General features: G+C 44.0%; 1 protein-coding gene across 1 annotated transcript in view; it reads right to left on the bottom strand.

The window, feature by feature from the left end:
* The window catches only part of Dok6 (docking protein 6), a 283082-nt gene extending 267889 nt beyond the window's left edge, over positions 1 to 15193 (bottom strand). Inside the window, exon 1 of the mRNA XM_042693499.1 lies at positions 15086 to 15193. Within this exon, the coding sequence (XP_042549433.1) occupies positions 15086 to 15151 (66 nt within the window). The 5' untranslated portion in view covers positions 15152 to 15193. The remainder of the gene's footprint in view (positions 1 to 15085) is intronic.
* Positions 15194 to 15670: the final 477 nt, after the last annotated feature.

Below are 15670 nucleotides of genomic sequence, written 5' to 3'. Positions count from 1 at the left end.
CCTAAAATAGTTTATGAACCTCAAAGGTGATAGAACATTTGGATATTTAGATAACAGGCTGCCTGAAGACAGACTGAGTTTGAGCCTTAGTATGGCCCAAACAACAACAAACCAGCCACCACAAAACTCCCTGGTAGAGACTAGAAAGTCTTAACTTGGGAGGAAAAATTCTCTCATCTCTAAAAGAAGACAAGGAGGATTTTTGGTCCTGGTGATGAAAGCCAGGGCCTTGCATTTCCTAAGGAACAGCATGCTGTACCACTGAGTTCTATCCTGGGGCTCGAGAACCATTTTTATGTCTCATTTTTAGATATGGCAATGTGTTACATTCAAATATACCTGCCTATTCAAACATTTCTCCAGATACTTAAAGTCCACAGAAAACCATAATTCACTTTTTATTGCCACTGTGACTTGGTTTTCAGAATAATTATTGTTATTGAGATTAACCAGTAAAGTCACATCCATTTACTGTGAGAACTTCTCTCCCTCCTTCCTTTTCTCCTCCATCCTTCCTTTCCTCCCTCCCTCCCTCCATCTTTCCTTCCTTCCTTCTTTCTTCTTCCTTTCTTCCTTCTTCCTTTGCTCTGGTCCTTCTCTCCTTCTCTTATATACTCCCTCCCTCTACCCTTCTTTAATTAAGAAAAACTGGTCTAAAGATCTAGAGAGCAGAAATAAATGGAGTAGCTACAGGAGAGGGCACTGTGAAATGTGATTAATTAATTAAAAGTGATTATATGTTAATTAAATTAACTACAGGATAAATTCAGTAGATTATGTGTACATTCATTGGAAATGTTTGTATGAATATATAACTAATGCCAAATCTACCCTTGCCATTTCTAAATCTTTAGTCTTTTCCACATTTTCTTAGCTTTGGCTTTTATATGTAAGTTATATACTTGTAAATAATTTTGACCCAGCTTGTGCAACCCTGAAAATACAGATTTTATTTTTAAATGCATCTTTATTTTTTCTAAAATCATGATTTTCATTGGAGATACTTTGAACTTTAGGTATGGAAAATGAAATGATTCATGTTTCCATGGATGTGCTTAGAAAAGTAACATAAAATATTACCCAATGTGTCAGCATGGCTGTGTGTAGAAATCCTTTGTATCAGAGGTGAGTTCAGCCATTGGCTCTATAATGTGGTGAAATGCATACTGAAAGCCAACTTTCATGGCACTGATAAACCAGGAAGCTATGCCCTATGGTACACTGCCCACTCTATTCAAACCATCACCCTTCCCCCAACCATCTTCTCAGTGATGTGTCCAAGTTGACAATCTATCAAGCAAAAGTCAGCCTGAGCTAGGGGAGAGAATTAAGACTCACAGAAAAATCTTCATTTTTACTCTCATTTATTTTCTCCCAAATATTGTTCATATGCTAGTTATTTTCTATATAGAAGAAAAGTGAGCTCGCTGCATCTATTGGAAGCTTCAAGTCATGGAGCTTTGTTCTCCCATAGACCCTCAGCTCAGAACAACTCTACCAAAATAATAAGAATAGATGGATTTCAAAATGATAAACACAAAGCAAGGAGCCAGTGTTCTTGCCTATAATCCTAGTTACGCAGGAAGCTGGGATCTGAGAACCAATGTTTGAAGCCAGACTGGGAAGACCAATCTGAGAGATTCTTATTCCAAATACCCAGCAAAACGCCAGAACTGGAGGAAAGGTTCAAGTGATAGAGGAGCAGCACTAAACAGAAAAAAAAAAAAAAGAGCCATTCAGAGTATGAGATGCTGAATTCAAGTTCCAAGACCTGGCATAGGTTCAAAATCATCATAATAATTTTATTATTATTTTAAATTTTTAAGGGGACAAATAAAGGAGAGGGTAATAATGCTCGATAGGAAATGGACTCATTACCTTGCTCATGTAACTGTAACCCCTCTGTACAGTATCTTAACAATAAAAAATATAAATAAGAACAACAAAATTAGCAAAAGTTGCAGTACACAAAACCAACATACAACCATTAGTAGTGCTTCTATGCATTTACAATGAACTATTTAAAGGCATTGCAGAAGAAATTTACAATAGTTATAATACAACAAAATAACATCATTTAGGAGTGAATTTAAACATGGAGGTAAAGATCTAAAAAATGAAAACTCAAAACTCTGGTGAACACAACCAAGGAAGACACACAAATGAATGGAAAAAGTATCCTGGATTTGTGGAATGAAGGAATTAGTTGTGTCAAACTGACCATATAAAGAAATCGATAGGGTTACTTTGGTGCCCATTAAAATCCTAACAACCTTTTTCACAGATGAAGAAAACTAAAATTTGCGCAGAATCACAAAACAGTACAAATAGCTAAACAACCTTCGGAAAAGAGCAAACACTTGAGAAACCATGCTACTTGACTTTAAAATAGACAGCTAAGCTACAGTAAACAAGAATGCACTTGCATTAACACATACACAGAGGTGGGCACTGGAGACAAAGCTCACATTTGCAATACTACTCAGGAGGCTGATATCTGAGATCGCAGGTCAAAGCCAGGCCAAGCAGGAAAGTTTGTGAGACTCTTGTGTCCAATTAACTACTAAAACAAAAACAAACAACACCCAGGAAGTGGAGTTGTGGCTCAAGTGGTAGCGATCTAGCCTGGACAGCATACACAGTCTCTCTCTCTCTCTCTCTCTCTCTCTCTCTCTCTCTCTCTCTCTCTCTCTCTCTCTCTCTCTCTCTCACTCACACACACACACACACACACACACTACAGTTTAGTGAAACAAGAATGGATGGTCAAGTATTCAATGTCAGTTGATTTTTGACAAGGGGCCAATAATAGTCCATGGATAAAGTGTCTTCAATGAGCAATTCTGGAAAACTGGGTCTAAACCAATAGAAGAATAAAATTAGACCATTATCATATATAACTTAGCAAAGTAAACTCAAAATTAGTTAGAGATTTAAACCCAAGATCAAAAAGTAAACTTTATTAAGTTTAATTGTTAAGTTGGCTATTGCCAACAACCTCCCTTAACACAGCGATCTGGCAGTGATTTTTTAAAATATGACCTCAGAGTGCAGGCTTCCCAAACAAAAACCGTCACATAAGATTACATCAAACCCAACACCTTGTGCAAAACCAAGGAAAATGATGAACTCAGTAAAGAAACAATGTAGAGAACAGAAGAAAATATTTGCAAGCCATGTGTCTGGGTAAGGTTAATACCCAAGTATATAATTTACTCAAATAACTTAATAGGAAATAGAAAACAAATAGCCCAGATAAAAACAAGCAAGGGCCTGAACAATAGAAGAATACTGGTCAGAAAGTATGGGCCAGGAATAAATACAAGTCACCTCATCACAACAACAAAGGAACAAACATTGTCCCAAACACCCACAAATGGCCAACAGAAATGTTCAATTAAAGCTACAATAAGGAGATATTACCTTACACCTGATAGACAGCTAACATCAAAAAAGACCGAGGATAGCAAGTGCCATGAGACTGCGGAGAAAAACTATCACTGTGCACTGTTGGTAGAAATGTAATTTAGTACAACCATTATGGAAACCAATATTTTCCTTAAAACCTTAAGAAGACAAGAGCCAGGAGCTGCAGCAAACTCCCCTGCTGGAGACACATCCCAGGGCAAGAACATCAGTACATCGGCGACGTAGCTGCAGTCCCAAACTTACTGCAGCAAGGTTCAGGACACCAGGACACTGAGTGGTAGACAGAGGTATGGCTAACAGAATGGATGCATGGTGGGGTCTATTCACTTCCAAAGGAAAGAGGAAATTTGCTAAAACCCCATGCACCTGGAAAAGGTAATGATAGGGCAACGATGACCTGATCTAACTTATGTCAATCAAAGTCACAGAATTAGAACAGGGGCTGCCCATGGCCTGTGGAGTGTAGGTCAAAGTTTCAGTTATTCAGAAAACAAGCTATAGAGACGTAACTAATTTGCAGCAGTGCGACTATATCTAACCATCTATACCTAATAAAACTGATTGTGTATTTAAATCTTTCTATTAGTAGATCTTAAAGGTTTTCCATACACAAAAAAGCATATTAAGTATATGATGGAAATACTAAATAGCTTTATGGAGGTAATTGTTTCAACAATGTATTTCCATATGAAAACATACACACACACACATCCAGTGGTATTGTCAACTGTAACTCAATGATGCTGGGAAAAGATTTTGGGAAAAAAATCCAAATTCTTTTTTCAGTGATATCTGGACAATTTCAAATTCCCACGAGCCACATGTAGGTAATTCGGTTCTATAGATATATTTTTGCCAACCTTTGAATTTAAATACCGTTTTTATTATACCTTTTTCTAAAAAAGGGTGAAGTGCCATATGACATTGATTTGAACTTGTATCATTCTTAGTAATTAATAATAACAAGTGTCATTGTATGGGCAAAGAAACATTCTTACAAAGAAATGTTTGACTAATGAAGGTCCAGGTTCCATTTCCATAATCATAAAAAAAAAAAAATGTAACAGTTGTGTCACATTCTTATTTGTTACACGTACATGAACTTGTCTGCTTTTGGCCTGTCTTTAGGTTATTTTCTGTTTTAAATTTTTTTCTGCAGAACTTGGAGAGTTTTGGTTAGTTCTTTTTCAGATATATGGCATTTTCTCCCCTCCTCTGCCTGCTACCAATAGCTTGTCTCTTCATTTTCTTTTTTTTTTGTCGGCACTGGGACTTCAACTCTGGGCCTAGGCACTATCCCTCAGCTCTTCAGCTCAAGGCTAGTGCTCTACCACATGAGCCAGTGTCACTTCTGGTTTTCTGATAGTTAATTGGAGATTAGAGTCTCATGGACTTTTCTGGCGGGCTGGCTTTGAACTGTGATCCTCAAAAATATGCTCAATGTGTTTCTGTGAGCCTCTTACAAAACAATCTTGTTTTATCTTATGCTGCTTGGGATAAAAACTAGTGATCAAAACACTCTTCTTGATCTAATAGGAATCTGTGTTATACCAAAACTCCCACAAATCTCCATAAATGAACAGAATACTTTAATAGTTATATTCTAATGTCCAAGATAGGAGTGGCATCTATATATTGCTAGGACAAATCATAAATATTTATTCCTCAATAACAGTTGTTTCAACATATTCCTTTGAAAATTAATTGATAGGGTAGAATGATGAAGGAGGTGGCAATGAGCAAGTGCCTTTTACCCACAAACAGACATGAAGAAATGAACCCCATTTGTGCAACTACTTACAGATCATTTCTGAAAGAGAAAAAGAAAAATGAAATCTAATTGTGTCACTTCTAATGCTGCTATTTTATCAGTCACATGTGTGAGTTTGGAAGCAATGGAAGCTGACATTGGAAAATGTAGACAGAAAGGAACTTATTGAATTTTTCATTATTTAAAATTAGGAACAGAAGCGTGGAGATCCAGACTTAAAGCAAACAGGAATAATCGCTCAAATTGTTAACAGTTTGCTGTTGATACTGCCTTTGAAAGAAGCTGTAAAGATCTGTATGGCTTCTACTACATTTGTATCAGTAAAGTAACCCAGGAGAATGACTGTTTCTTTGTCAACGGTGAAGATGCTTCCATGGAGCAGTTTCTTGTCACTCACTCTATGTCTGTCCTGGGTCCACATCACAGGTGAAACCCACCTCATGCTCTCATAACGTGGCCGCAAGGGTGTCTCAGTCTAGCTAAGGATTCCATAGCGGCAAGTCCGTGGGAGAGGAGGCAGGAATATTTCTGCCATTTTATCTTTTACACTGGAAGCTATTATTTGCTACATGCAAAATGGGAGTGGTGTTAATCTCCCATTAGAAGAAGGAAATTGAGAAAAAATAGACTGTACAATTATAGGGGCAAAGCATGGCTGATGCAGGTACCTGATTGTCTGGCATAGAGGCATTCCATGATCCTTTATGGTAATGGACAATTCGCTTTAAAAATTAGAATTACTCCAGTGTGGCTAGGAATAGACAAATATCACAACGCTTTTCTGTGCAACGAAAACTAGGAACCACAGACTCTAGAGAAACTACCTGATGTTTTTCACTAAGTTCTGTAGTAGAGCAGACATAGAGCTGCTTCAAGTTCCATGTCTCACCATAAGCACACACTCACACATACACACACTCAAACACACAACACAAATACACATATGCAAACACACCTCTATACATATTCACACTCAAACACATACACACACTACCTGGAAGAGTTAAGGTTTTTCCTATCACTCAACTGTCTTTATTTTCTGTCAGTTCACTAGCCTGGCTCTGTGTGTTCTAAATCAACACCGCAGTGAGGAGAGAGTCCCCCAAGAAGGAAGGACCCTCAAAGCTGTTCTGGGGGGAACCAAAAGCCTCCACCTTCACACTAAGAAATCATGAAAATCAATTGGCTGGAGACAAAAAAGAGGAAGATGGTTTCCAAGAGTGTGCATATTGCCGCTGAAGTCACAGCTAGATGCGTAGAGAGTTCACAGAAGACAAGAGCCAGAGGCCTCAGGAAATCGGACTTCACATCATTACATGGAACCGGGTGGAATTTTTGTACCTCAAAGAAATGTTCAGTGTTTCCTTTTTGTGTGTCCACACCATAAAGTTACTATCAACAAATGAGCTCATCATGACTGATTCCTTCAGAAATTTATTTTGTATTTCAGAAATGACAACTCAAAGTCTTAGCACTAATGATAGTACCTTCAGTATTTGTAGAAGTCTAACATGACACATGATCTCTTTCCTTCAAACAATGTTCATATATGACTTACCAAATTCCAACTCTGGCACCACATCAAAAACACCTTACAGTCTCCCATGCTCAGATGCAGCCAGATTAGCTCAAGAAATGACGAAACATTCAAAGAAAGCTGGGCATACGTCCCTAATATGCAACCATTTCTTTTTACTTAAAAAGAATTAAGCAAAATATTGATGAATAGCAAGAAGTGTGCTGTATCACCTGCAGAGTCCTATAGTCTTCATGTACAGCAAAGTGCGTTTAATGTTATAACTAAACAATCTTTTAGCAGGATACTCAGAACCACGATTAGCCACCAGATCTGCAGTAGCTTAGGATTTTTTTTAGCTAATACTTAGAAATTCCAAAATGAGAAACATGTGCCATGTGAGTAAAATGACATAGAGATCTATAGCACCGCTCCACAGTCTTTAAAGCATCCTGGAACATGTATTTGTGTTTGCTAAAAAAATTGATATTTGTGACAATAAGTTCAAGTGCGTAAAAAGTGCACTTTTGTTCATGTTCTCAGATAGTATGTAATCAACTGGGCTATGGTTACATAAAGATGCATACGGATCCTCACAGATGGCTCCAAGCTTTCTATTTTAGACTAATATTACATCTAGTTGCTCAGAAAAAAAGAACAGTATAATCAGGTAACTACTTATACAACAAAATCCTAGTAACCCGTGGAGGCGTTTTATAAGTATTTTCTTTTCCTGGTGCAGAAGGGAGGAGGCTGGCGTTCATAGTATGTCAGGTGCTAAGAAACCACTTAGAAATAAATACGTGCACGGAACACATGCACACGTGTGCTTTACATGTACCTGTATATACACACGCATGCAGATGTATATACTGGAAAGGATTCTGAGTGGTCAGATGAAGCAATTTTATTTGTACAAAAAATGAGATGAAATATTACTACAAAATATATCAAGTTATTCATGTAAGAGTGTCGTTGGCACGATTTCAAAGAAGGGGATTCTTTTTTTTTTTTTAAGGGGATTCTTTTTTGGGGGGGGGGATCAGGTCGTGGGGCCTGAACTCTGGGCCTGGGCGCTGTCCCTCAACTAGAAGGGGATTCTTATGGAAAACGATCATTGAAATAATCGAGGTCAACCCCTTCTCCTTAGATGTTGAAAGAAAAACAAACAAAGCCCAGCCACAAAATGCAAATCCTGGCCCAGGACAGAGAGCCCTCCCTCTGCTCACACCTCCAGTGACCCTTGACCCTCGACCCTCGACCTGCATGGCGGTGCCACACACCCTTTCTGCTGCCAGCCCCCGGAAACTACTTGAAACACATTTTTCTTTGACTGCACTCACTTTGCACTAAGTTTACAGAAGCATCTGAAAATAAGCTGTCCTATCCATAAAGGTAATGCAAGGTTGATTTAACTATTTTCTCATGTGTCATGATCTAGACAGTCAGGTGCGTCCTGGACCTCATGTTATGGTTTAGAAAGGAGAGACTCACTGAGTTGAAACTCATGATCAATGACACTGAGACTATCTCCACGGAGAGCTGGCTGGAAAGATGTGTGTGCAGTGCAGCGCGGGGTGGGGTAGCTCTAACACTAGGTAGGACTTTCACGGCCATCTGATGCTGAGACAGTCAGTGACGAGATGGCCTCTTCACCAAGTTACCAATGAAAGAAAACACCAGGACACAGAAGAGGATGCACAGCATGGCCGTGTCTGCTAGCGGAGTCAAGGGGCGGCAAGGCCGATAGCAGATGATACACTGTGGATGAACTTGACACCTAGTTTTACGTGCAGCAAGTACATAAAGCTAACCAGTGTTGCTAACTCTGGTTGATACATTTGGCTTTTGGGGGGGGGGGGCAGCAGTAATTATATGTGAATTTGAGAATACAAATTAAATATTCTTCCAAAAGCCTGTAGGAAGAATTATATAACATATCGTGTAAAGCTACTTTAAAGCAATAGAATTTTTATCAAATGAATTTCTATTTTCCATTTGTGAAATAAAAAAAAAAACGTGTCTTCTCTTATTCCATCCATGTGACGTACTGGAACAATATTTTGACTGAGAAAATAGTATCACAATATAAAACCGAATTGCTTAGAGGGCAGTCTTTCCCATGGTGGGTCTTAAAAATAAAAGTAATGAGGATTTGTGAATATCGGCTCTTTCTAGAATTGCTGGATAAAATTTTGAGAGGTTGAAGGAAAAAAAGAAACTCCATGAGTTAAAAGGAGGTGAAAATAATAGAAAATAGCTGAAATGACAATACACTCACAATGTGAAACCAACGGACCATATGAAAATGGGGTGAAATAAAAGCACCTTTTCAATGTGTTTGTATTGCTGTTCATTTGTGTTTTACAGTTTCTCAAAAGCAGATGATGTAAATATTAACAGTCCAAAGATGCAAACGTGAGTCCTATTTACAGTCTTCATGAGTTAATGTGCTTCACACTGAACACTTACCAAATAAATTATTTTCAAAAAGATGATACCATGAACCAAACACAGGCTTCCAGAGAAACAAGGGGAAAAAAAAACTATTTTGAGCTACTCTATAATGGTCCAAAATACCAACCACTGTCGTGCACATTGAAAAGCATTTAAGGAAACTGGGAATGTAGATCTTGAAAAGGTGTTTGACCACTCTAACTATCCCACTCACAATTTAATAATTGCAGTTACTTGAAAGATTCTCCAAACACTGAGTATAATCTGTTACCTGAGAAAACACCATCTACAAAGTTCACTTTACAAACAATGATCTGTGTGTCTATCAGGATGCAAACTGAGAGCAAAATTCTTCTAAAATCACCCGATTTCTCGCTTTCCCAGGTTGCAAATGTATTTTTAAAAATCCAGCCACATATCTAGCTTTGGATCTTACAGAGTTAGGCTAAGTTTTACTTTTGGGTTGTTGCTGCTGTTTTTGGACTTAGGTTTTTAAAATTCAAAGAGGCCAATATTCATACACAGCATTGGATATGTAAAAATAAATGTAACCAATGTAAGAAGCTCAGACTCTAAGGACCCCTGAAATTCCTACACAGGGGCACACAGCTGCAAACAGTGTAGTGTGTATGGACTGCAAGTGTGCGTGTTATTTTTTGTTGTAAATTATAAGAACCTATACAACTTGCAGGCATTTATATAAATGCAGAAGTGAGAGCATGAGCCCATAACCTGTTAAGACTATATATACATATGTATAGATGTATATATGACTGTCAATATGACAATGTGAAAAAGTTTCTATAAGTCCATAATTTAAAAGAGATTAATTATAAATAAAGCTGGGTCTCATGAATCAATTTCTGAGTGCAATGCTCAGGACCACCCCACTCCCGAATGGGCACAGACAAGCAGACTCAGCCGCCAGACCTCAGATCCACAAGGTGGCAATTCTTGTCTGAGGTTCTGATCCTACAAGTGATTTTAGGCTCTTCTTGGCCAAATACATCATACCTTAAATATACTGCATCTACTTCTTTTTTAATATGTTTTTTATTGTAAAAATATTGTACAGAGGGCTTACAGTTGCATGAGTAAGGTAATGAGTACATTTCCTATCGAGCATTGTTACCTCCTCCTTTGTTTTTCCTCTACCATCCCTTCCCTCCCCACTACCCCAAGTCCTCCCCCCCAGTTATAAAGTTCGTTTTTAATGTAGTGTCTTGTACATCTCATTATTACAATGGGTCAGCCTGTATCCTTACTGCATCTAATTCCTAACATACAGATAATGCATTCTAAACAAGATATAGTCTCTTTTCCCAAAATATGTTTTAGAGTTGTGGAAGAGAAATGGACACAAAATGAAAATGGACACATATGTTTCTACTGACACTGAGTTAAATTCCATGAAACTGTGAACTGTCATAAACATTTCTGAAGGACAGCTGAGTTGGTTCAACTATTATCGTCAGAGGAAGGAAACTCCAAGCATCAGTAGATTAGAATGTGAGATCCAAAGAGAGGTGTCTTGAGGTTCATTAAGGTGGGGGGAAAATGAGATACAGAGAGAGAGGAGGAGGAGGAGGAGGAAGAAGAAAAGGAGGAGTTATAGATGAATTGCCAACGTATTGTAAAAATCAAATGGAGTATGTGGACAAAAGGAAATTATGAACAGATGTCAAGCACCATATCAGCACTCATCATAAACTACAACTATGCATTTCCAATTTCCCTACTTTCTCTATGACCAAATGGGGCAAAAGCGAGTATGGGCCCCTATGGGCAGAATAATAAGGAGTTATAAGTAACCCTAGATTAATACAACAGGACTGCCTAACCATACAGCCCAACACACACTAGTATTTCTAAGTTTACACATACACAAAAATATTTCTGAGAATTTCCTTTGGCATCCCTAAATACCAACAACATCATCTCACCAGACTTTAAGTCACTGAGAAAGAGACTGCATAAAATAACTCCTTTGCAAGGATACTTGTGAATATTCACATTGGTGTGCAGATTGACTCTTTTTTACCCAAAATGCTTAGGATCGCAAGTGTTTTGGGTTATTTTGTCTGAGTTTTAATATTTGCACATGTCTAATGGGGCATCCGGGAGATAATCTCATTTAAACTTAAAAAATTCATTTGTGACTCCCACGCACCTTCTACCTACAGCTTGAAAATAAGTTCACACAATATTTGTAATGTGTCAAATTCCACCCATAGTAGAGATTTCTTCTGTGCCTGCCACGTTGGTGCTCAAAATGGTTTGACTCTTTGATCATTTCTGATTTGGGATGCTCAACTTATATTTAAATGAATGTCCTTAAAAATGAAGTGAAGTTTGGGTTCAGGCTTAATCAAGTCATTTGGAAGTTTCATTAGCGTTGCTAATGAGGATGACACATCCCAAAATGGTGGGCTTCTTTTTTATAAATTTATAAAGCCAATCAGGAAGATTCCTGGTGGTAGATGGTTTCAGTGATGGGTTTCTTAACGTGGCAGCAAATAAAGAACCAATTATTTCCTTAGAAAGGAAAAATCAAAGTTCATCGAAATAAAGCACTGGAAAGCAGGTACTGGAAAGGGATGGGGTGGGGTCAAAGGGAAAGGAGGAGAGAAATAAAGAGAAGAGAGGAGAGGCGAGTGCAGCAAGAATCCAATGTCTATCCTATAAAATTACAAGGAGTGAGGGAAGGGGGTTAGGGAGGGGTGGGTGAGAATGTGGAAAGGGGTGACGTTGACCAAGATGCACTGTAATCATAAACTGCTTTCTTACAACTTTTGTACAACTGAAGATGTTAATAAAAAAGAAAAAAAACATTTTAGATCTTTTGTAATAGATCGCTTGCATACGATTAAATGTAACCCTCTAGAAGTTGAAAGAAATATGTATATGAAGGCTTATAGTGAAACAAGTTTAAGAAGAATTATTTCAATGATATTAGTTTATTTCAATGATATTAGTCTTCAAATTCTTCAAAAACAAACATCTGGCTTCCATGATGCAGTTCTAAGTGCTTCTGAATCTCTCTCTCTCTCTGTGACTCACACATATAGTATGTGTATACACATATATCCATCTATGCATTTACATATATATATACTGACAAAAACAGTGCTATAGTAAAAGTTTATTATAGAAAGAAATGACTATAAAGCCATATCATTATACTTTTAAAACTTAATACATGTAAAATTTTACTGATAAAAGTTTGATGATGTAGTTACACATTTTAAAGAGCAGTAGGAAAATCTGGGGGAAATGATTCTACTTTTTCCTCAACAGCATTTTCCTGGATGAGTGAAAAAGTGATCAATGAGTCTAGAAAAAGTTCACGACTGGCTGTTAAATTTTCCTCAGAACCGCTATGCACCAATGGCCAGCTGCATGGGGTGTATTCTCCAGCGGGGCACACAGTGCATTCATTCACCTGGGAGGGCCTCTCTGCCTAAAGGACAAGAAACGCTGTAGGACCCTCTTGCAGTGTGATGCCCAACACAGCGGTGGAGAAGGCACGTGAGAACAACGCATCACCGGACACACTTCAACAACTCTCCCCTCACCAGTATCCCCGGCCTCCTAGTCTATTAGAATATTATGAAATGTGGTGTTTTGAAGCCTAAGTTCTATTCATCATAATTCATCCATCCTGACATAGTCAATCAGAATCACTTATGAACTGAAGTTCAGCCCTGGCTATAAACTGCATTGTCATGGATCCTTTCATGGGAAAGCGTGTAGTGTTGAGCCCACAAAACGAGGGCTGTGCTAATAATCAATCATGAACATAAACATTTCCACTGGCACGCTTTGGGGTGTGTGGACTCCGTGTGTGTACGCCCGCATATGCTAAGTATTTGACTGGAGTTTCATTGTCTTCAGGGAACCCATTTCACTGGTCCAGCCTCTCACTTGTCAAAACTCACCAAGTTTTGCCACTGGAATGGACTCTTCTTAATGCTGAATGTGTTCAATCTGGGGAGGGGGGGCAAACCTCTAAAGGTTTTGGTGAATAATGTTCTCCGCCATAGTGAAAGACAGTTCATAGTACAATAAAAGAGAACGGCTTCAATATGACACTCTGGAGCTCCTATTTTCAAGCCGACATGGAAGGCGAATCTCGTCCTCTGCGTGGAGACTCTGAACTGTTTCCGATACAAAGGCGTGAATCTCAACAGTGGGGGGGGGGCTTTGTTGTGGACACACTGCTGTGCACATGGTGGGGAACAGTCTTCCAAGAGGCCAGCTCCAAGGCCCCCGTTAACCCAGCGGCCCGGGCGGCGCTTCCAGAGGGCTTGTCTTCCATCACACACCGGGTATTTGCTGGACGAAGCCCGGGACGAAGCCTGGGACAGCGCGCACGGGCGGGGGCGAGGCTTTGGGTTCCTGTGCGGGTGCTGGGTGAGTGCGCGCAGCATCGCCATCCTTCCCTGGGCCAAGGCGGCGGCTTCTCACTCACCTGGGATTTCCCCGAGACCCAGGGGTCGAGGGCGCACAGCGAGCGCCCCGCCCGAGAGCCCAGGGCGCCCAAGGTCAAGTTCAGACGCTTGACCCCCCCCCGCCCATCCCCTTTCGGGGTGCCCCGCGCTGTGCGGGGAGCGCTCAGCCTCGGGCACGGCCGCGGGTCTTCACCTGCGTGCGCGGGCGGCGGGCGGCGGGCGGCTGGGGCGGCGGGCTGCGGGGATGACGGGCGCGGGCCGGGCCGGGGTAGAGAGCGCAGCAGGCCTGGTCGCTGGGACCACCAAGCCCAGGGAGGGGCTCTGCCGAGCTGGGGGTGTTTCCGCGCCCGGTTTTCCGCAGGTTTGCCCGAGTGAGAAGGCGGGGCGCCCTCTGTATCCTTGGGGTGCAAGCTGAGGGCTCCCACGCGAACCCCTCTGTCCCCAGCGCCTCCCTGCGGGACCCAGCCCGACCGGGGTTCACCTGTCTTGGAAAACCCCGCGCCCTCCCTTCTTTTCTCCGCCTGCACCAAGTGGGGAGTGGGCGCAGAGAATGTTCAAGGCTCAGGGCCACCTCCCCCCTCCCCCCAGGAGACCACTGAGGCTGGGGCGGCCTGAGCCCCCGGGGACCCTCCCTCACCGATCCTCTCCCGTCTCCCCTCCTCCCCTCCCCAGGGCCGGCGCCCGCCCGGGCGGGGTCCCTGATCCTCGGCCCACACGCGCCCCAGCGCGCGCCCTGCCCATCGGTACGCGGCGGTCGCCCGAGAAGTTTTGCACCCCGGCCCCCGGGTTGGCGGCGCCCGGCTCAGGCCGAGCGTCTGTCTGTCCACAAGAAAGTAGGAACCGGGTGTCCGGAAACTTTGCGGCCGCGGTCCAGACCCCTGATCGGGACCGGGATGGAGATTGGGACCGGCGGGCGGGCGGGCGGGCGGGCGCGGAGCGCACCTGCGGGGCACGGGGCGCCCGCGTCGGGGTCCAGCCGGGCCCCGCCGGGGTGACCACCATGGTGCACGACCCCGCCGGCTCTCCAGACGGAATTTCGAGAGGAGCCAGGGCAGCGGGGACTGGAAAATGGTGACGTCCCCTCCCCCCCCGGACGCCGGCACACCCATGCACAGACAGACCCACGGACACACGCGTCCGCGGCCCCCGGGCGTGGGCGCACCGAGCCGCGCCGCCCCTTCCCAGAGCCGAGCGCGGCGAACGGCCCCCGGCGACCGATCGCGGCGCTCCGCTCCGCTCCAGCCCGCCAGCAGTGCCTCCGAACCGGCCCGAGTGGGGACCCCGGAGCCCCGGCTTCTCCCCGCCCCCCGGCAGGTGCGGACCCCTATCCCCGCCACGCAACCAGCGGGGCCGCGTGCCTCGATTTCCCGCTCCCCGAGAGTCGCCCCGCCCCGCCCCCACCCCAGCCGCCCGCCGGGCCCCGCGAGCCCCGGGAGCCGAGCCGGGGCGCCCGCCACTCACCCCCAGCTTCCGGCTGCGAATCTTCACGTAGCCCTGCTTGACGATGTCGTTAAAGTTGGAGGCCATGGCCGGCGCGTCGGGGCCGGGCGCCCCGCGAGCCGCCGCCCGGGGTCGGAAGCCGAAGCCGCGCTCCGCCGCCCGGGGCCGCGCGGGTCTCGCATCCGCCAGCGCCGCCGCCGCCAAGGGTCGAGCTCCGGCCGGCGGGGGACGCGGGGCCGGGGCGGGGATGGCGGGCCTGCGCCGGGCGAGCCGCGCTCCTCACCTTCGCCCTCGGCCGCCCGCCGAGCCCCGCGCCGCCCGCGCCGCCCGCGCCTCCCCGCGGCGGGCGTCCCCCCCGCCCTCCGCGCCGCCGCCCACGGCCCGGCGCCTGGCTCGCGGCGGCGCGCAGCTGGCCGGAGCGCACGGCCGCGGCTCCCCGGCGCGGGGGGCGGGGACGGCGGGGCGGCGGGGCGGGCTCAGCCGCCGGCCCGGCCCGCGGGGAGGCTGGGCGGGGAGGACGCCCGCGGGACGCGCCGCCCCCCCCCCCTCCGCGCCCACCTCGGCCCGCGCCCGCCAGGCGCTCTCCGGGCTTCCTCAGGACGGGGT

The sequence above is a fragment of the Dipodomys spectabilis genome, unplaced genomic scaffold (assembly GCF_019054845.1).
Source record: "Dipodomys spectabilis isolate Male_0828 unplaced genomic scaffold, ASM1905484v1 ptg000169l, whole genome shotgun sequence".
Classification (NCBI taxonomy): Eukaryota; Metazoa; Chordata; class Mammalia; order Rodentia; family Heteromyidae; genus Dipodomys; species Dipodomys spectabilis.
Note: the sequence above shows the minus strand (reverse complement) of the source record. Positions and strands in the feature narration are given on the sequence as shown.